The sequence below is a fragment of the Aspergillus thermomutatus genome (genome assembly GCF_002237265.1).
Source record: "Aspergillus thermomutatus strain HMR AF 39 chromosome Unknown NODE_33, whole genome shotgun sequence".
Lineage (NCBI taxonomy): Eukaryota > Fungi > Ascomycota > Eurotiomycetes > Eurotiales > Aspergillaceae > Aspergillus > Aspergillus thermomutatus.
In genome coordinates, this window is record NW_020798082.1 from 487 (window position 1) to 19380 (window position 18894).

Genomic DNA, 18894 nt, shown 5'->3' on the forward strand with positions numbered 1-18894 from the left:
TACATATACACTACGGCCTCTTGCATCCTTTGCTCGGTTGGGTTCCGTGTCGGAAAGCTGCAGACGTCGTTTTTGACTCAACACCACTCCACTACCAAACAGTTGCCCACTGTGTTCGTCGTCAGTTCGGCAATCCGGGTCAGGGAATTTGGGGACTCCCTGGGGACCCGTGAAATACGTGAAAACGAAGAGCCCCACGACCTGCATACACCTCTGGTAAGGGGACCACTTTGTGTGCAATAACACAAATTTCTCAACAAGTTCAAAAGGGCGCCGCATGCTGTACGCGATGCTCAAAAAGAGGTCCTTATACCCTCCTTTATTCTTCTGGAACAACTCTCCTACTTCGACGCCCGAACTCTCACCGACGTCATCGTCGTCGGACAGCGAGTCGGACGAGGATATGGAATCGTCCGGCTCCCGCCCGCTGAGTTTGAACGTTCAACCGGGTGCGTTCTGTCCTATGCGACCAACACTCGATGAGGTGCTGGCAAATACGGCACCTGCTCCATACACCCTTAGCGCGTTTATGGCGTATCTTTCTCAAAATCACTGCCTCGAAACTCTAGAATTCACCTTGGAGGCTAAGCGGTACCGGGAGACGTATGACTCGCTAACCCATCAACTGCGAGAGTCTCCCATTGTGACAGATTGCCCCGCAAGCCAGCATTTGCGTATGCTCTGGCAGCGACTGTTGACCGCGTACATCCTTCCCGGTGCTCCCCGCGAGATCAACGTTTCCAGCGAAGTTCGGGAGGAGATTCTACAACACGCAAATTCGCACATCCCGCCACCCCCTGAGACACTGGATGCCGCGGTGAAATTGGTCCACGACCTGATGGAAGAGTCCATCTTTCTCCCTTTTCTCAACGCCCATGCTACTTCCGCACATGTTTTGCCGCTCTCGGAGCCCTTGTTTTCCAACGATGAAGATGTCACCGTCGTGTCGAACTCGAGTTTCGATGAGCATGCGGTCAAGAGGGGGAGACGGCTTTCTCCCAAGTCCTCACGGGAACTGGGAGCCCCGGTTTCCTCGGGTCCGCCCTCTGGCCATTCGAGCCGCTCCAACTTTTCATTTAGCGCTGTCACCTCCATGGGCAAAACCAGCAACCGCACTTCCGGCCAGGTCTCGTCCACTACCAGCGGTGACTCTGCTCTGACCGACGACTCGGGAAGTATGCAGTCTAATTACAGTGCTGGAGAACCCATGACTCCTCCGACCACACCGCCCTCGAGTGAGCCGTCCTTGACCTTGGGTCACAGCCCGAAGCATCGCACCGAGAATCCTTGGAAGAAAATGGGGATGAAGCTGGGGTTCAAGAAGCGGTCGGGCAACGGGAACTTGGGCAGTCAGAATCTGCGATCCTCCGGCATGGATGATTAAACGACTTCGCCATCGATCGATGGCTCTCATTCTTTTTTTTATTCTGGCAGGCCCTTCTCAATCTGGCAGATAGGGCCACCCAGAAGGTGTCTTGGACATCTCATTTCTCATGTTTTACGCTGCATCATTTGATAGACACGACTCGATTGCATACTCTTGCGCTGCATGCATACTCGGATTCATATTTGGGTTGTTTAGCGATCGCTTCGCATTTGGACTATTTGGATATGAGTGAACGGTGCAACGCATGGCATTTGTTCTTTTGGGCGCATTTTCACAGCAGGAGTTTTTGTGTGAGGTCAAGCGAGCGAGCATTTTCCTCTTCATGTCTGGTTCACAAAAACATATAGAATTTTGGTTGTTGCAAAATTGGATGGGAGGTGACTCTGTCCCAGCGTTGCTCTGTCATTAGGCGAGCGACGAAATCGTCCTCGTTGTCCCTGGATGATTTGATGATTGATTGTTTGATGATGCATGGACTCATATTTACGTCTCGGGATGCTGACATGTCTCGCATCTTGGAGCTTGCATATCCGGACACCCTTCTCTGGCATGTACATAGATACCCAACTCGACTGCCTTTGGCTGCACTATGTCCAGTAGATGACATTTGTTCATGAATTATTTCCGTACACATGTAAAAGACGACATTGCTACTGGTGGTTATCAACCACAAGCCTCCGCCCAGACCTGGTCTCCAAAGCCGCTAGACTCAAATCCCAGCCCACCTCCTCCAGACCCTGCAGATATCGCTCGAACCTCGCGTCGCGGTTGAGGAAGTCCAGCGTGCGCGCTATCACATCCAAGATCTGCCCGTCCCCTTCCCCGGACAAGGAAAGATCCAAGACGCGCGCAGCAAGCAATGCATGCGCCCAGGCTTTCAGCTGCGATCGGGGGGAGCAGGTATTCTTGAGGAGGATACCGGCGTACCAGACACGGGCGTGGGCTCTGCGCCGCACCAGGAAGAGGAGGTGATCCTCCTTTGCGAAGAGAGTGGAGAGTTCGGGCATTGGGAAGGTGGTTTTGAGGCTCGGCGATGCTCCTATCTTTATGCTTGTACTGGTGCTGGTGCTGGTGCTCGTCGCCGACAGGCGGAGGAATCGGTCGAGGGAGATGCCGATCTGGCAGTACCCGAGTTCGCGGCTTTGTGTGGAAGCCGACGTCCATCTGAGGAGACCGTCGGATTCGAAGATCTTTTCTTGGTTGGAGACCTCGGCGGGTGTAAGCGGTGACCTTGGTGTTGACGGGGAAGATTGCCGGGCGGGCGGGGGTGTCGGATGGTCGATTTCCCTGCTAAGACCGAGGCTGTGGAGATCCAGAGCCGGGTCGGATTCGAGCAAGGTGGAAAAGACGATGTTTGCGCGCTGTCTGTTGAGACTGGTCATCTGGACGGCGCGCACGGCGGCGTAGTTCATGCCCAGGTGGACGGTGAGGAGGAGCAGGAGGCTGGTCCAGGTGGCTGCGAAGCTTGTGACGTGGGAGACGACGAAGGAGCCGACCTGTTACGTGTGTGTTGTGTGTGAATACCTTGTCCGGCTATCTCAGAATTTCGCAAAGACGAGGCTTACCAGCATCCCGATCAGGGAGATGATCGTTTCTTGTGACGAGTCTTTCTAGCGCCATAGCTCAGTATGCTGCTGACTTTCTCTAAGATTCGGCAGCCACTTACAGCGTTGACTTCAGCGAGGTTCCCCCCACGAGCAAAATGGGCACTCAGACTCGCCTTGGAACTGCCCCCGGCAACACCGCACAGAGCGCGCAGCACGCCCGCCGCACTCAGCACGCCGACCCGGCCGACTCCGGCGGGGATCATGGGCGACAGGCAATCCAGGACCATGGCGACGTCGTTGAACACATCGGCCGCGAGGCGGTACATCTTGCATTCGGGCTCGAGGGCCGTCCCGACGCGATGGGCGAAGAGGATCGTGGCGATCCGGCCGGAGGAGTCCTGCAGGATGTGCAGGAGGAGAGCGGAGGTTGGAGAGGCGTTGGCGTTGCCGACGCCGACGCCTTGGAGTACGGCTCTGGAGGATAAGAGACCGGCGATGGAGCTGCAGAATGCCTGGAGGGAGTCCTGAGGCGAGGCGTCAGCTTCCTGGCGAGGCATGTGTACCGCACGCGTGCGGAAGGTGTCGAGAATCCATCGAGTCGGGTACTCACGAAGATTTGATACCTTTGTATGATTAGCACTCATGTCCTGTCAAGAGCCGAAGGATATACTCACGGCAGATAATCATCAGTAACGCTGTGGGGATACCCAGATGGCAGAAAGACGTCGACAAGCAGGTTGACGAAGGTCCTTAGAGACCATGGCGACGGGGGAGTAGAAGAAGGATGCTGGTATACTGTCAACCAATGTCCAGCGCCTCTATATCGACAGTAAGGATCAATGGCCGAGTCCGCGCAGTTGGATGATGCTTGCTTGAACAAGTCACGTATATGTCTAGGGATCAAGGCTTGACTCACCATCACATCGACCCTCCCCCATTTGCCGAGACTCTTCTCATGTGAACTGTTGGGATGTTCCTGAGTTTCGGAATAGACATAGGTTGCTGTGGGATTGTTGGTCTCGTCTACTTCGGTAAACGTGATGGTGTTTCTCACGTCGCTTCTAGCCATCTTGACGGCTCTGGCTTATGATAGAGGTTTCATGTGCCAAAGTATATCATCAAGACGACACCGAGCTGTACTGCGTAGTGATCAAAGCCTGAGTATTCCTGCTTGCAGAGTGTAGTTGATAGATGTTGTGCTGATAGGTTGATAGGCCTAGGTCGACCGATAGGCTATTGCGAATCGGGACACGTGTGACGACAGTGGAAATAGGTTATGCGTGGATCATACCTCGAGACACAGTGCAAGCATTTCAGAGCGCACTTTTCGTGTCGATCTATGCTTACCAATTTACAAATCCAAAGAAAAGACAGCTCAAAGGCGGTTGGTTTTCAAAAATGCATCGTAGTTTCATCGTTGAGACTCCTGTAGTCAACAATAACCAGCGAGAGGAATCCGAACCTCTCGACGAAAAACAGTCTAACCAGTCCAGCAGACTTTTATAGTAATATGTACAGATGCTTGCGGACCCTGACATTCCACAGTCAAACATCAAAAGAAACCCCATGGTGTTGAACGCGCCCGAAAATAGACCCAACTTGTAACCGCTAAGTGCGATGACTTGCAAACCACCAGCGCCTTCCAAAAGGAATTGACGAATAGAATTGAGCAAAAGAAGAAAAGGAGAGAAACGGACGGAGACAGGCAGCCAGACACAGCCGTTGATGGAGGTGACAATCGTCGTTTCTCCGACGACTCATCACCAGCACGGGGATGGATGAAGTCCTGCTGGTCAAGGCAGGAGACCGTCGACATACAAATACCGCGGCTCTTGTTGAAGCCCCAACGAAAAGCAAGACGACTAACATCCCCATGACCTCCGATCAGTCACTGGTGACCACTTCCTCCGGTCCTGACGTGCCATCGACTGAGTCACTTTGCGATCATCGACATGAGCTTCCACATCAATCGTGTCATCTCTCATACACGTATCCACACGTGTTGTTTAAGCATAAAGGCTCGCACCGCCAGTCTCAATGGCCTCAATCTCAGCCTCAGTCCATGGCAGACGGTGGAATCTGGAGGGAAGTTCAGCACGGTCGAAGAATTCGCCTTGCTTGGGCTGAACAGGGCCGAGAGAAGCTCCGGCCGAGCGGCCGACAGATCCCTGAGAGAAAGAAGCGCGACCGAGAGGGCCGTGTTGCTGAGCCTTGGAGCGGTAGGCAGCGAAAGAGTCGGGGAGAACGCCGGAGGGAGAGGCTGGGTGAGGGCGAGGAGTGTGATCAATGGATTCTGAGCAGGAGCGAACACAATAGCGTTAGTCCACCGGATAGATCGTTTACCAGGAGCTGATTCTAGATAATACGTACTAGGCACAGAACGCCGACCGACAAAGCGGATCAGGGGAGTCCGAGCGACACTTCGCAGAGCAGCAGTGGCATGCATTTTGAATGAGATGGGGTTGTTATGTAGGGAGAATCGAACGAAGTGGTGCTGGCAGAGAAAGTAGGTCGAGAAGATTATATCAATCGAGGAGAATTGCGTGAGAGAAATTGAACCGATCCGGTACTGTCCGATCCGCCCGAGGTAGCCTTTTTCAGTATAGCAAGGTTGTGATTACGAGCAGGCCGACTACCCAGCCTGGTGTCAAGTTAAGGTGGGAGATGGGAATTATACAAAGTAAGTGAGATGGATATTATTGAAGAGACTGAGATGAGAGGTTGGAAGGACTGAGGAGAGAGAACAATGAGTGGGAGACTAAGTTAAAATAAGAGGGAGGAGGAGGGGAGGAAGCGAGGGTGGGCGGTGGTGTGGTTCACTCCTGCTACAGAGTACGGCGGGAGGTTCCCTCTCCACCGGCCTTTTGCATCCAGCGGGAAGACAGAGATCAGTTTTCTTTTTTCTTTTTTCTTATTATGTAGTCTTCTGTTTTCAATCTCTGTTCCTGTAGGTAGATCCAGTATATGCACACATAAAAGACTTCCTCCGCACTCACGCAAGGGCCCCTCGGAATTTGTGGAGGAGGATTCTCACGCCTTTTTCTGTAATCTTACCTCTGCTGATCTCTGATTGGAAAGGAATGCCGGGAGGCTTCACTTAGGCTGCAGCTGAAATAGACTCAGTCTTACAGTACTGAGGGGATATCACCCCATGTCGGAGTCAGGATCAGATCATGATACTCCATGCTGTCCAACTCCGCTCGGATACGAGTTGCTACTGCTGATCTGGGATTTGGACTTCCGAAATCTTCCCCAAATGCCTTACCCAACCCGCATTCTCGGTGAGCCTATTCTTCATTCTCATGCCTTAAGCGTTGCTCCTCATCAGCACGGAGTAACTCCTCAGGCACTGGCTTTCCCCTCATCTCGGAGACCGAACATATGGATGATCTACTATGGGGTTGGTATCACGTCAAAAGTACGAAACATAAGTAGCCCTGGAGGTCATCCCCGTCCGTCTCAATCTGTCTCAGGTAGACAAGTCACCGCAATCACATTCTTAAGAGACAAATATGCGGGGGAGGGGAAATGCAAGAGACAGCTAGAGACATGTGCTAAACGTCAAGTTATCACTGAAACATGTGAGAAGTTGTACGTATCTACATCATCCAAAGTACCTTCTCTACTCCGTACTCCGTGAAGCCAAGAACGATATCAGGAGTCTTAGCCTAAAATCATTATCAAACACTTTTACCACATCACCTCACTTCACTGATAGCCGGAATCTTAGTTAATCCGTTCCCACTTGATCGGGTAATGGGGGAAGTCATTGATGATCAGCCCATGAACTCTTGAAGAGACGACGACCCTCAGGCCGAATTTCCCATTTCAGTACATCCGCCTCCCGCTCCCCGACTTTACCCGTCGCGCTTTTCGAACTTTTGACCGTTCCTAACGCCGACGGACCCGGACAGAGTGCCTTAGGCTCCCAGGGTTCTACGCTCTCGGTCGTCGGCCGTTGTGATTCCCGTGATTTATATCATTCGACCACCAACCCGACCATATAAATCTTCTTATGACGCATCATGCACGAGCTGTTGCTTTTCGCCTCGGTACCGGCGCATCAGCATCATGAGTTACTCCAACAGCTGGCAGGGTTGACTGCCATGCAACCTCAACACCGCCTAGAGAGACGACTGATCTTCAAAGCATACCGTAAACCCGGACTGGTCAATGTCCGTGTAGGTGCCAGTCAGGACCTGCAGGGCGCAGAATTGCAGCGACTGAACAAGATGCTCAATGGTGGCATGTTCTATACCCAGGTCGTTGGCCCTGTTTCCGAGGCTGATTTTGGCGCACCTGCTTCGCCAGTCGGCGAGCAAGATGCACACATGTCCGGGACAGATGAGAAATCGTCTGTCCGGGCGCATTACTATGAATACGAGAACCAACCCTGGAAATTGGAGTTTAGGGATATTCCCGAGGCAGGGACCCGGTCTGCCGTCACAGCCCGGCTGATGGCAAGTGCTAGTCTGCCTAGAGGCGATATCACAGTTCCGATGAATGCCTGGGGTTACAAGTCAGTCATTACTCCTTGATTTAGACTCGAGAAACTGTTGATTGACCCGATTACAGCTTTGTCACCGAGTATGCGGTGGAGGGTGATATCTTCATTCATAACGACATTGTCATCTTTTTACATCGCATCCTTCACTACCCCACTGAATCTCACGAGCCTCGGCGGCAATTGCCAGCTCTACATGAAATGACACCACTTGACAGGAGTGGAGGCTACGTCCTACAGGCCGCCATCACGGTCCAGGATGGCGGCAACCAGGAGACCATGAGGATTGCCTCTCAGCATCTCTTTGGGCTAAGGGAGCAATTGAAGTCCGCTGTTCGTCTGGAACAAGCAGATCGATTGTCCTTGGATACTCGAGCAAAGTGATTTGATGTCTATGCCTTGATAGTTATACTAGCATTATACCCGGCACCGTCTATTTGGCCTTGGAATAAACACTTTCAAGGGTTGTATCATCTTCAAGTAAAAACGAGATAGCAATGATAATCCCAATCCATTTTGGAGGCTAGATTGTGTTGCTGGTGCCTAATGTATGCCTACGACTGCCTCAGGCACTTTGGACTTATATAGACCATGTGACTTCGTGAACCTCATTACGCGTGACGGCGCGTCAACCTCAACTTACACCCAATTCTGATATATCTCAGTCAATCAACGCAACACATTCTGTTCGACCTCTTTAGCTTCTGCATCTCGCTGGATATCACTATTTTCCTGATTTCGTCGACCATTTGATGCCGGGTTTCAGTTAGTTCTCTAAGCCTGTGACCCCGCAGGATCAGAGTCCCCTCACTCCCTCCTTGTGAATCAATCAGATCGACTAGACTCATCACCTGTCAAGATTCTCAGCTAGTGACACTCAGGATAATGTCCGGGGCAGCCAAAAGAGCCGCCTCGCCAACTAGAGCCATCTCTCCGCCCCCGCTCAAAAGAAGAGTTGAGTCAACAGTCACAAGTAAGTCATTCAAGGTATATCTACTTGACTTCAATGGCATCAGCTTACGGGCTCAGAGCGCACTGTCGCCTCCTTTTTCACACCTACATCTCAGAAGAAGCCCGAGAAGATCACATGGAGGGTCGTCAACAACAGCCTTGTGGTTGGAAAGTATACGACCGGTCCAGATGAACAACCTGCACGAAGAGAGAAGGCCAAAGTGGCCGCCTTCGATCTTGTAAGCTCTGCTGGCTTTTCACTTTTTCATTTTAAACGAAGGCAAACTGACGACGCACGACGCAGGACTCCACTTTGGTCGTGACAGCCTCCGGCAACACCTTTCCCAGGAACTCTTCAGATTGGAAGTGGTTTTCTCCCAATGTACCGACAAGACTCCAGGAGCTGAATGCGGACGGGCAGGTGGCATCTATCTTTCACGACGTCAATCAAGCTGACCGCAACCCACAGGTACCATGTCGTGATCATGTCCAACCAGAAGAGGATCAGCCTTCAGAAAGACCTCAAGGGCGGCCGAGCCGATTCGAAGAGCTTGACTAATTTCAAGGAGAGGGTGGCCGGCGTGATGCGCCAGATAGACATCCCGATCAGCGTCTATGCCGCCACGGCAGACGACGAGAATAGGAAACCGCGGACGGGAATGTGGAAGGAGTTTGTGGAAGACTACGACCTCGATGTCTTCGGCGTAGACCTGTCCGAATCATTCTACGTGGGAGATGCGGCCGGCCGTCCCCGGGATCACTCCATGGTAGACCGGTGAGTTCTCATCCGGGAACACGTCAAGAAGTTGCCGCTAAACGAATCGCGTCGTAGAGGCTTCGCGTTAAACGTCGGGATCCCATTCAAGACACCCGAAGAGTTCTTCCTGAATGAGGCGGCGCAAGATGTCCCGGTGCCCTTCAACCCTTCTTCCTACCTCAAGACAGACCCGGCGGACGACGGTTAGCTTCACTTCTGTTTGTCTCCATCGCTGAATGCATACTAATGACCAACCTGCAGTGTCTATCCCGTTCGCCCGCCAAAGTTCCCGGGAACTTGTCCTCTTCTGCGGCAGCCCTGGAGCTGGCAAATCGACGTTTTACTGGAATTACCTCGAGCCATTGGGTTACGAGCGAGTCAACCAGGACAATCTCAAGACGGTACGATTGCTGTACAATCCCCATGAATGTAGAACAGTACGCTAATACTGAATTGTCAACAGAGACAGAAATGTATCAAAGTCGCCAAAGAGTTTCTCGCGGCCGGTTCCTCCGTCGTCGTGGGTAAGTTTCTACTCTTTGTCTTGGGCAATCACCCAGACCACGATGCTGACGCAATAGCAGACAACACCAACGCAGACCCCAACACACGCGCCGAATGGGTGCGCGTCGCACAGGAACTCAACGTCCCCATCCGATGCGTACACTTCACCAGTCCGCCGGAACTATGTAAACACAACAACGCCGTCCGCGCTGCGAACCGAACGTTGGTCCGTCTCTCTTTTCTCTCTTAGAACGCCGAAAACGAGGCTAACGATTGATTCGCTGTAGAACCCCGAATCCCGCACGTCACTCCCTGGCATCGCATTCGGCGACTTCCTGAAACGGTTCAGAGAGCCCACCATGGAGGAGGGTTTCAGTGACATCGTCCGCGTGGACTTTCGGTTTCGGGGGAACGAGGAGGCGAGACGGATATGGGGGCAGTACTGGGTTTGATTTGTCGGTTGTGACGGAGTAACTGATCACTATATTCATGTCTGTCTGCTTGCGTCGCTTTGCCTTCACAGGTGACGCTGCCTTCGTGGACGGTTTGTTTGCCCGGCGGTTAGCAGAGGCATATCTTCATCACCTGCCCATCCTGCCTCATGTGAGTGGGCAGATGGACTGCAGATGGCAGGGGTGCACGCTGCAGAGTGAGTGACGACCGAGAAATAAAGTGGGCCGAGCAAGATGGTCCTGTGGTAAGCAAAGAGTCGACCACCTCACCGAGATAGCACGACTGGCTGATATGGAGAATACCCACTGAGGATCGATGGAGAAGTGCTCTGTACCCGTTTACTGATTTCACTAAACTGGACGAGTAGTATCAAAGTAATCTCTATGATTCATTATCGAAATGCTGGGTATATTTGGGTACATATATACATATACACGGCAGACCATATCATTCATGCTTTTGTCTGTTTTTTGATAGAGACGGACACACGTCTTATCAGATACATCGACATCAAGATTCATGTCAGACCTTCACTGTGCATGGTACAGGGAATGGAACGGTTGCACGATCTGCAGCACTCTTTGCTTCTCATCGTGACCAGCCAAACCCCTACACAAGAAAATTGTCCGTCATGTCGTGGAATATTGAACATATGAAAAGAAGTATGTTGAAGGAATGCAATTGCTCTGCGAGTCAGTAGTCGCAGGCACATGGAGGTGGTCATCAGTCATTAGAAAAGAGACATTAGTCGTCACACGCTCAAACAATCCACCCCAGAGGCTCGGTTATTACAAGTTGTTGTACATCGAAGACCTCTTCGGGAGTGCTCTATCGTCATTAATCGCTGTAATGGATGCAATGCACATCAGGATCGCGACACGAGATCCTGGAAGAATTTGAAAAAGTTTCGTTTCAAGGATCGGCTCCGGCAGGGTGTCGGGATACTCGCCGCCGGAGCAATTTTCATGGGACCGACGATCTCGCCATCGCCCAGTTCGGGGAACTTCTCGTCATGTAGCCGAGGAATTTTGACTTGCTCGCAGGGGTTGCCTTGAGAGTTGATGATGCCCATGAGCGAGCCGTCGGTCGCGTCCAGTTGGGACAACATCTCGTCGTAGGTGCGCTTCCATTCACTGTTGATCGCGTCCCACTTGGCCTCGGTCAGCTTGTAGATGGTGGAGGTCACACCGTAGTGTTCACCGGTCCGGACCAGGTGCTTGGTGAAGTTGCACTGTGCGAGATCCCAGTGTTCGCGTAATTGCCGGAACGAGCTCAGATCGTAGACTTCAGGCACGTAGGGTTCGGGCTGGATAGTGAAATTGGCATGGCCAAGTTGGGTCGCCCACTCGTCGTTCGGATCGGTCAACGTGAAGGACGGGCCATCTCCAGACACGGTCCGCATCGTACTGGCGCGTGGACGATTAAACGAAGCGACCGACGGCTTGGACGACAGCGGAGGCGACGGGATGCCTGCCAGACGAGGGTCTGGAAACGTCATGCTGTTGTCCAGGCACTCCTCGGAGACGTCGGCGACCGACGGTGACTGCAGAGGCGATTGAACTCTGGAGGCAGTAACGCTCAGTGGCTCGTCCCCCATGAAGGGAGGAAGCAGGGGAGTGGTGGCTTGCGGGGCGTCCGAGTCATCCTGACACTGGCTGTTCGCTTTGGCAATGTCGATGGGTTGTGTTCCCGACTCACTCATGCGTTCCTCAAAGATAGTCCTTGCAGGCGAAGGCGGAATCGCGATGGAGTCAACTCGACTTACAGTCGGGCTGGCGCGGATGGACGAGGCGGAGTTTGTCCGGGACCGCAGACTGGATCCAAAGGTGTCGACGGCATCCGGACCGTCCGACACGCGATTTGATCTCCAGCGGTTGGAGATGGTGGATATGCGAGAACCAATGCGCGACAGGCCTTTACCTGAGAGACTGTCGGCGCGTCTTTTCTTGGGGGAATGGGGGAGGTCCATTCCGGTATCGTTCAAGTCGTAAGTCTCAGGGTAATCGACCGAGGGTCGAAAGTACGCATCGTCCACGACAGACATGCCTTGGTCAAAATGTTCTGCATGGAATTAATTAATATGCAAGAGCAGAGCAAGATTTGGTGGAAGGGAAGGACGTACGGAAATATTCCTCCTCCAGATCCCTGGCTTGGCAGGGTTCCTCCTTCACTCCTGTCAGGGCATTCCTTGAGCTCTCCATGGAGTTTCCCAGACCAGGGGACGAGACCAGGGAGGAGACGGAGCTGGAGACACGCGTATGACCTTTGGAGGAGAAAAGCGAGACCACGGGCGAGACCGGGGTTGAGAGCTCAGCCGTCAGCGGGGACTGAGGGGGTTGACGGGACAATGGCGAGACGTCTGCATTTGTATCGGAACTGTCACGCCGTTTGACGTCCAGTAATTGTGAGAGTTTCAGCATGGTGGACAGGCACGGAGAATTGTCTGTGTGGTGGTGGGTTGATTGTTCGGATGGAACTGGAGGAACTTTCACGTGCGGATGCGCAATTCAGAAGCAGAGGATTGAAGAAGGATAAAGAGACATGATCTGACGAGGTTGTATTTAATGAATTGAAGGCAGCGGGAGAGAAGAAAATAGGCAAGAGCCCTTATTTCAAACAGGGGATCGATGAGTTGGGAGCAGGAAGTAGACGTGGCGTGGCGGTCAACCAGAGGGAAAGAAGAGGTCGTGATGGATGAGTCAGGAGAGGCAGGAGATTGACGGGTGAGGGGAAACCAGGCAGTGGTGATGATTGATTGATTGGCAGCGGTAATTGCTTTTCTTTCTGATTCCAGAGACGCAATTGACTGATTTGAATGTTAAGAACAGCGGCAGAGGATATTTTGGGCCTGAAGGCGACGAACAGGCGGTAGGGCCGACAGAAGATGCAGACGTGGAGCAGATGAGTGGGAAGAAGACAGACCGAGGAGGAAGAAGAGGAGGACAGCTCAGTGGAGGATGAGGAGGAGGGCGAGGATGCAGTTCATCAATCAAGCAAGCAAGAAGCAAGCAAGCAATCATTCACGACCACAAGGATCGGGAGAAAACGCGGTGAAATGTGCGAGTGTGACTGTCGACGGAAGAGAAGGAAGAGGAGGAGAAAGAGAGGACAAGACGAGGATAGGATATCTACAATCCGATGGAATGGAAATGTCTGTGATACTCTTAGTACGAAGTAGATAGATACTATCGATGGAGCAATGTGAAAAGGAAAAGAGGCGAAATAATGGAGCAGGATTTTCTTTCTTTCTTTCTTCTGTATCTACTAGTAGTAGTATTCTCCAGGTCTCAACTTGGTCGACTATCCCCATGCATCGACCAATTCTTTTTCTTCTTTTTTTCCCTTTATTTTTCTTCTCTTTTTCTTCTCTTTTTCTTCTTTTTTTCTTCAGAACCACAACCAGAACCAAGAAACACAAAGAAGAGAAAAAACACTTGCGAATCAGAATGCAGGAGAAATGTCTGTAAGAGTAACTCCGTGCGTTCCGTTGTGCGTGAGCCATGGAACCCGGTTTGCCTGAGGCCTCTGCTTGCCAGTTGCCACGGTTTGCGGTGGCTTCTCCCGTCGACTGACTTCTTCTAGAATGATTGATTTCTGCTCCATTACTTGTATCAGACATGTCTCAGAATAATGCTGAAGTCTGAAGTCTGAAGTCTAAAGAATATCTAATATCTAATATCTAATGCAGCTGAGAACTACAGAAACCGTTGCGTTGCCGATGCCTTATTCTTGCTAGTGTTGGTGCTTATTACCAATCATGGGTAGGCTAAGAACTGGACTCCGATCTCGCTCCAGCTGGAGTCCACCACGCAAAAATAACCCACTTTTGACCCTGAAAAGTAAAGAGCAGCGTCTTCTAGACTCTGATGGACTTGATAGACGAGAGCCTTCATCGTCATAGCCCTATTTCTATTACTATCATCAGAAACCGACAAGGGGAAGGTTGAGCTCCAGCTGTCGTGCGACAGTGTCAGGACCTCTCTGCGCAGTCCACATCGATAGCTCTACCCGAGGCAGTCAAGCTGATGAGTTCGCATATGATTATGTATATGTATGTGTATATGTGTATGTATATGTATATGTATATGTATATGTACAAGTAAAGAGTACTGTACAGGTGACACGTTAACTCGTTTTCTACTGTGTAGACTGTACAGAGTACCTTAGTAAGAGAAAAGTTCTGGTAGCGACGTCAGATCCACATGGCCCATTGGGTAAGACCTCATGGCCTGAGTATGTCCCAGCCTTTGACGTAAATGTGACCTTGGATTATCCCTGGTAAATGGTAAATCTTGTTGGCTCAGGCTGTCGGGGACTTGGCACCAGTTTCTCGGTTTCTTAGGATCGGATAATTGTTCACTGCCACTGACTGTATGTACCTACTCGTCCAGGACTCTTCTCCGTACTGTACTGGGAAACCTAGGCATATCTACTCCGTACAGTGGCTATCTATCTGTCTAGTGTATCCATCAATTCGATCTATCTACATATCCAGGGCCATCTGTATTCGACTCCTCGATACCTCTCTAGCCACATCGATCAATTCAAGAGATCAGTACATTACTCCCTGGATACTCCCATGGATACTCCATTTCGTAGCACTCCGTAGAGTCGGATAATATTGATCGGTCGAAAGATCACGTGGCTCCTACCATCCCAACGTCACTGTCGGCTTCTATCAGTATCCCGTGGTTAACCTTGAGAGCCATCAACTTTGTCAGTTCCATCGACGCCTCGAACTCTATCCCACGTCCAATCTAGAGAGGTATTCCTGAAATGAAGCCTTTGTCATCTCTCTTGCTCAGCGCCGCCCTGTCGGCCCCTCTGTCGGCCGCTGCTCCTCCGCACCCCGCATCTCCGCAGGCGCCTCTAGCAGAGATCCCAACAATCTTGAGCGAGACTCTGACCGAATCACTCCGGGCTCCCATCAGCCAAAACTCCCTAGACGACGTCATCAATGCCTCGCCTCTACTGTCATTCCATCGGGACCTCGTCTCAATCGAGTCCATCTCCGGAAACGAGGGCGAAGCCGGCGCCTTTGTGGCTGATTTCCTGGAATCCCACAACTTCACCGTGATCAGGCAGCCCGTCACCACGGATGCAAACGGGAACGCAACCCGCTTCAACATCTTCGCCTTCCCCAAGTCCCATCCCCAATCCAACCCCCAGATCCTCCTCACCAGCCACATCGACACCGTGCCCCCCTTCATCCCGTACTCCCTGCACCGAGATGCCGCCGCCGACGACGACGACAGACACATCCTCATCGCCGGCCGCGGCACCGTAGACGCCAAAGGCAGCGTCGCGGCCCAGATCTTCGCAACCCTCGACACCCTCGCCGACCAGCCCTCCGCGCCGCTGGGCCTCCTCTTCGTCGTCGGCGAGGAAACCGGCGGCGACGGCATGAAGGCCTTCTCGCGGTCGCCGCGCCTCAACCCCTCCCCGAGCCCCTTCCACACCGTCATCTTCGGCGAACCGACCGAGCTCGCCCTGGTCGCCGGCCACAAGGGCATGCTGGGCTTCGAGGTCGCCGCACACGGCCACGCCGCCCACTCCGGGTATCCCTGGCTCGGCGAGAGTGCCATCTCCGCCATCCTGCCGGCGCTGGCGCGCGTGGACCGGCTGGGCGACATCCCCGCCGAGGAGGGCGGGCTGCCCGCCAGCGACAAGTACGGTCGGACGACGGTCAACATCGGGCGGATGGAGGGCGGCGTCGCGGTGAACGTGGTGCCGAGCTCGGCGCGCGCGGGCGTCGCCGTGCGGCTGGCGGCCGGGACGGACGACGAGGCGCGCGAGATCGTCCGCCAGGCGGTCCGGGACGCGACGGGTGGCGACGAGCGGGTGGTTGTCCACTTCAGTCTGGAGGGCTATGGCCCGCAGGACCTGGATACCGATGTTCCTGGGTTCGAGGTCACCACCGTCAACTACGGGACGGACGTGCCGAACCTGCAGCTCCATGACCGTCCGGATGGCAAGGTCAAGCGGTACCTGTACGGGCCGGGGAGTATCCACGTCGCGCACGGTGACAACGAAGCGTTGACCGTCGCGCAGCTCGAGGAGGCCGTGCGCGGGTATAAGAAGCTGATCCAGGCTGCGCTGGACCGGTCGACTTCATAGAAACAGTCTCATCATGCTACTTATCGAATCACTCGGAAATATATATATGTACATCATCAATCCACTACAGAATAGTCCCCTAGCGAGGCTTCCGCGTCCACCCCGTCTTCAAATCACCCGTAGGCTGAAACCGCGGCAGCGGATGCGCTTCCGTGTTGAACACATGGTCCTCCAGGGAGATAAAGTCGCGGTCGGAAAACAACAGGTAGAAATACTTGAGAGTCTCGGCCATCCAGAAACTCTCCATGTTGTCCCGGGTTACGGGGGGCACGGTGTTGGCGTTGCTCAGCGACGTGAATCCCGTAATCCGCGAGGGCCGCGGGACTGTCTCGGCTTGCGCTCCGCCAGCATCAGCAGGGACGTCGGTCCCGTGCGACTCGTCATGTTCGACCACGGCCGTGTGGCGGACAAAGGACTTGAACATCTCCCAGCCCCACTGGCGATACAGCTCGTCCCCTGTCACGCGGTACATATAGAACAGTGACTCGACCGTCTCCGGCCGTTGGAGATTGTGTCGGTCCTGACTCTGGATCTGGATGTCCTCCCGCCACTTGAGCGTCTTGTCGTCCAGCGGGTAAAGAGGCTGTGACTTCGGAGCCAGATCGGCCCCCGGGGACTTGCGGTTGCCCGTGCTCATCGTCGAGTCGGGGTACATGTCATGGAACATCTTCGGAGGGTCGTCCAAGGTAAAGTATGTGATTTCCGGAGCCAGTCCAGTCTCGGTCGCGAGGTATGTCGCCCAGCATGTCTTCATCAATTCCCGGGCAAGCAGAATCTCTTCGTCCTGCCGCTCAGTCCAGTCGGGAGACTTCCTGGCTTCGCTCAAGGGCACGCCGCCAGTCGCTCCTAGAGCAATGGTTCCCGGCATGAAGCAGACCAGATGGTCCATCTTCGGCGATAGTCTTCCATGAAGTCCAGACGGCTTCTCCCCCAAGATCATCAGTTGAGCATTCTTGGTGTAAGCAATCAGATGCTTGCGGATGCCCATCAACGACTCATCCCAGAGCTCTTTATAGATGGGCTCCTGTTTAGATGTTTGCAAATATTGCTTGATGAGATACTCTAAGAGCCACTGTTAGTAGGGAATCCACCGAAAAAAAAAAAACCCTGGCTCACCCACCATAGTAAGAATCACCCCGACTTCCCAGACGGATGTTGTCTCCCCTGAAATGTCCAGAGTCCGGATAGATATAGATCGGAAGGAGGCCGTCTTCCACCTTCTGCTCATCAACCACTTGCATCACCTTCTCCACCACCCGCCAGTACTCCGCCTCTCCCGTCAGCTTGGCCAAGTACTTGAACTCGAGCTGAACAGTGGTGGCCTCCGCCGTAGACGAAGCCCCATTGTCTGAATGCGCGGGAATACCGGTGGACGAATTCAGATTGATGCTGGCATATGGCACTCCAGACCCAGAGTCGAATGCGCCCAGCAGTCTGTCCGCCAAATCGGTCGCCTTCTCAATATAGAGATCCTCTCCTGGTGAGCCCGCATCATCGTCGGCGATTGGGGCGAGTTCGGGATGGGCGGTGGAAAGATAATGCGCCGAGAGTAGGCCACCCAACATACGGATGGTCGTCTCGAATGTGCTGACGTCGTGGTCTTGGTTGTACTGTAGCGAGTTGTGGATCCAGTTGCGAGCGTGCTGAACTCGCGAGGTCAGATTCATGATCATGAGCGTATCAAGGGCATCAACGATGATCCAACCCATCCCTCCTGGTACCATCTGTCTTCCTTCTTTCGCGATTGGTTTGTATTCGTCATATCCTAGCCATAACCTTGTCAGCGCGCCCCAATAAAAGCCCCCCCAAAGCCCCAAAAAAAGCCCCGGTTGGTCGCAAACATACCCCATCCGTGCTGCTCGTATCCATCCCAGCTAATGATAAAAGCATCCCTAACCTTTTCCCTTCTCGCATTCCAATCGATATTTTGATGCTGACCACCTTCAATCTCGATTGCCGGATCCCCCAGATTTTGCATCCACTGCCACATTTCCTCGCCCTTGGGTGTATCGGGCGTGTCTAACCCATGCCTATGCCGCTCACCAGACCCCGCCGTATAATACCACAGGCACACCAAGACAAACACACACAACCCGCCGTACAGGATCTTCCTCCGCCTACTCCTCACCGCTGTCCGCCGCGGCGCAAAGTACGGCTTATCTTTGTACATCGGGAGCGAGCGATCGCCGTCGAAGAAGTTGCTGAGTTTGTTCGATACCCCGGTCGACTGTTGTGAGAGTCCATATCCGCCCAAGGGGCTGGCGCTGGGATTGCGGTTCGCACGCCAATGGTTTTCGCTATGGAGTCGCTGGGTTGGAGAGCTCGACATGGCGCTACGGTCCATTGTAGCGCTGTGTTTGTCTCCGATCTCTCAGGGTTGACCCAGCTGTCCGAGAGACCTACTATGGAGAGGAATCAAGGTGTTCGCATAGAGTGGTTCAATGCGCAATTCGGCTGTTATCAGGATGTCCGGTCCGCAAATCCTCGTGCTCAGTCTAAGGAGAGACAAAGCGTTAGCAATCTTGGGATTCGATACCAGTCTCGAGCTCGGTGATTTGAGCTCGCCAAGTACTCCGTACCAGACCAAACAAACATTTCAATATGCCTCGTCGGAACAGCTGGCCCACGGAAGAATCAATGCTGCACTTACTTCCCATAAGACAAGCTAAAGCAC

General features: G+C 53.1%; 8 protein-coding genes across 8 annotated transcripts; 4 read left to right on the forward strand and 4 right to left on the reverse strand.

Annotated features, from left to right (window-relative positions):
• Nucleotides 1-277: 277 nt before the first annotated feature.
• CDV56_100250 (regulator of G-protein signaling domain-containing protein) lies at nt 278-1384 on the forward strand (the record flags this gene model as incomplete). Its single annotated transcript, XM_026753869.1, has 1 exon — nt 278-1384. One exon carries the CDS (start codon nt 278-280, stop codon nt 1382-1384), a length of 1107 nt encoding a protein of 368 aa, XP_026616845.1.
• A 653-nt stretch (nt 1385-2037) lies between these two features.
• CDV56_100562 (RUS1 family protein) lies at nt 2038-4003 on the reverse strand (the record flags this gene model as incomplete). The annotated part of the gene is made up of 4 exons (XM_026754181.1): nt 2038-2883; nt 2953-2997; nt 3054-3557; nt 3851-4003. 4 exons carry the CDS (start codon nt 4001-4003, stop codon nt 2038-2040), a joined length of 1548 nt encoding a protein of 515 aa, XP_026616846.1.
• Nucleotides 4004-4940: 937 nt separating this feature from the next.
• On the reverse strand, nt 4941-5380 carry CDV56_101029 (alpha-ketoglutarate dehydrogenase subunit KGD4; the record flags this gene model as incomplete). The annotated part of the gene is made up of 2 exons (XM_026754648.1): nt 4941-5227; nt 5305-5380. The coding sequence occupies 2 exons, from the start codon at nt 5378-5380 to the stop codon at nt 4941-4943; spliced, it is 363 nt and encodes a 120-aa protein (XP_026616847.1).
• Nucleotides 5381-6959: 1579 nt separating this feature from the next.
• SRB5 (mediator of RNA polymerase II transcription subunit 18) lies at nt 6960-7822 on the forward strand (the record flags this gene model as incomplete). Its single annotated transcript, XM_026754959.1, has 2 exons — nt 6960-7453; nt 7510-7822. The coding sequence occupies 2 exons, from the start codon at nt 6960-6962 to the stop codon at nt 7820-7822; spliced, it is 807 nt and encodes a 268-aa protein (XP_026616848.1).
• Nucleotides 7823-8323: 501 nt separating this feature from the next.
• CDV56_101547 (putative DNA 3'-phosphatase Tpp1) lies at nt 8324-10102 on the forward strand (the record flags this gene model as incomplete). The annotated part of the gene is made up of 9 exons (XM_026755166.1): nt 8324-8411; nt 8468-8628; nt 8694-8758; nt 8859-9164; nt 9222-9349; nt 9408-9547; nt 9610-9670; nt 9731-9876; nt 9938-10102. 9 exons carry the CDS (start codon nt 8324-8326, stop codon nt 10100-10102), a joined length of 1260 nt encoding a protein of 419 aa, XP_026616849.1.
• Nucleotides 10103-10968: 866 nt separating this feature from the next.
• On the reverse strand, nt 10969-12523 carry CDV56_101907 (uncharacterized protein; the record flags this gene model as incomplete). Its single annotated transcript, XM_026755526.1, has 2 exons — nt 10969-12164; nt 12226-12523. 2 exons carry the CDS (start codon nt 12521-12523, stop codon nt 10969-10971), a joined length of 1494 nt encoding a protein of 497 aa, XP_026616850.1.
• A 2356-nt stretch (nt 12524-14879) lies between these two features.
• Nucleotides 14880-16220, forward strand: CDV56_102435 (M20 family metallopeptidase; the record flags this gene model as incomplete). Its single annotated transcript, XM_026756054.1, has 1 exon — nt 14880-16220. The coding sequence occupies one exon, from the start codon at nt 14880-14882 to the stop codon at nt 16218-16220; it is 1341 nt and encodes a 446-aa protein (XP_026616851.1).
• A 79-nt stretch (nt 16221-16299) lies between these two features.
• Nucleotides 16300-18564, reverse strand: CDV56_102616 (glycoside hydrolase family 47 protein; the record flags this gene model as incomplete). Its single annotated transcript, XM_026756235.1, has 3 exons — nt 16300-17282; nt 17341-17985; nt 18066-18564. The coding sequence occupies 3 exons, from the start codon at nt 18562-18564 to the stop codon at nt 16300-16302; spliced, it is 2127 nt and encodes a 708-aa protein (XP_026616852.1).
• Nucleotides 18565-18894: the final 330 nt, after the last annotated feature.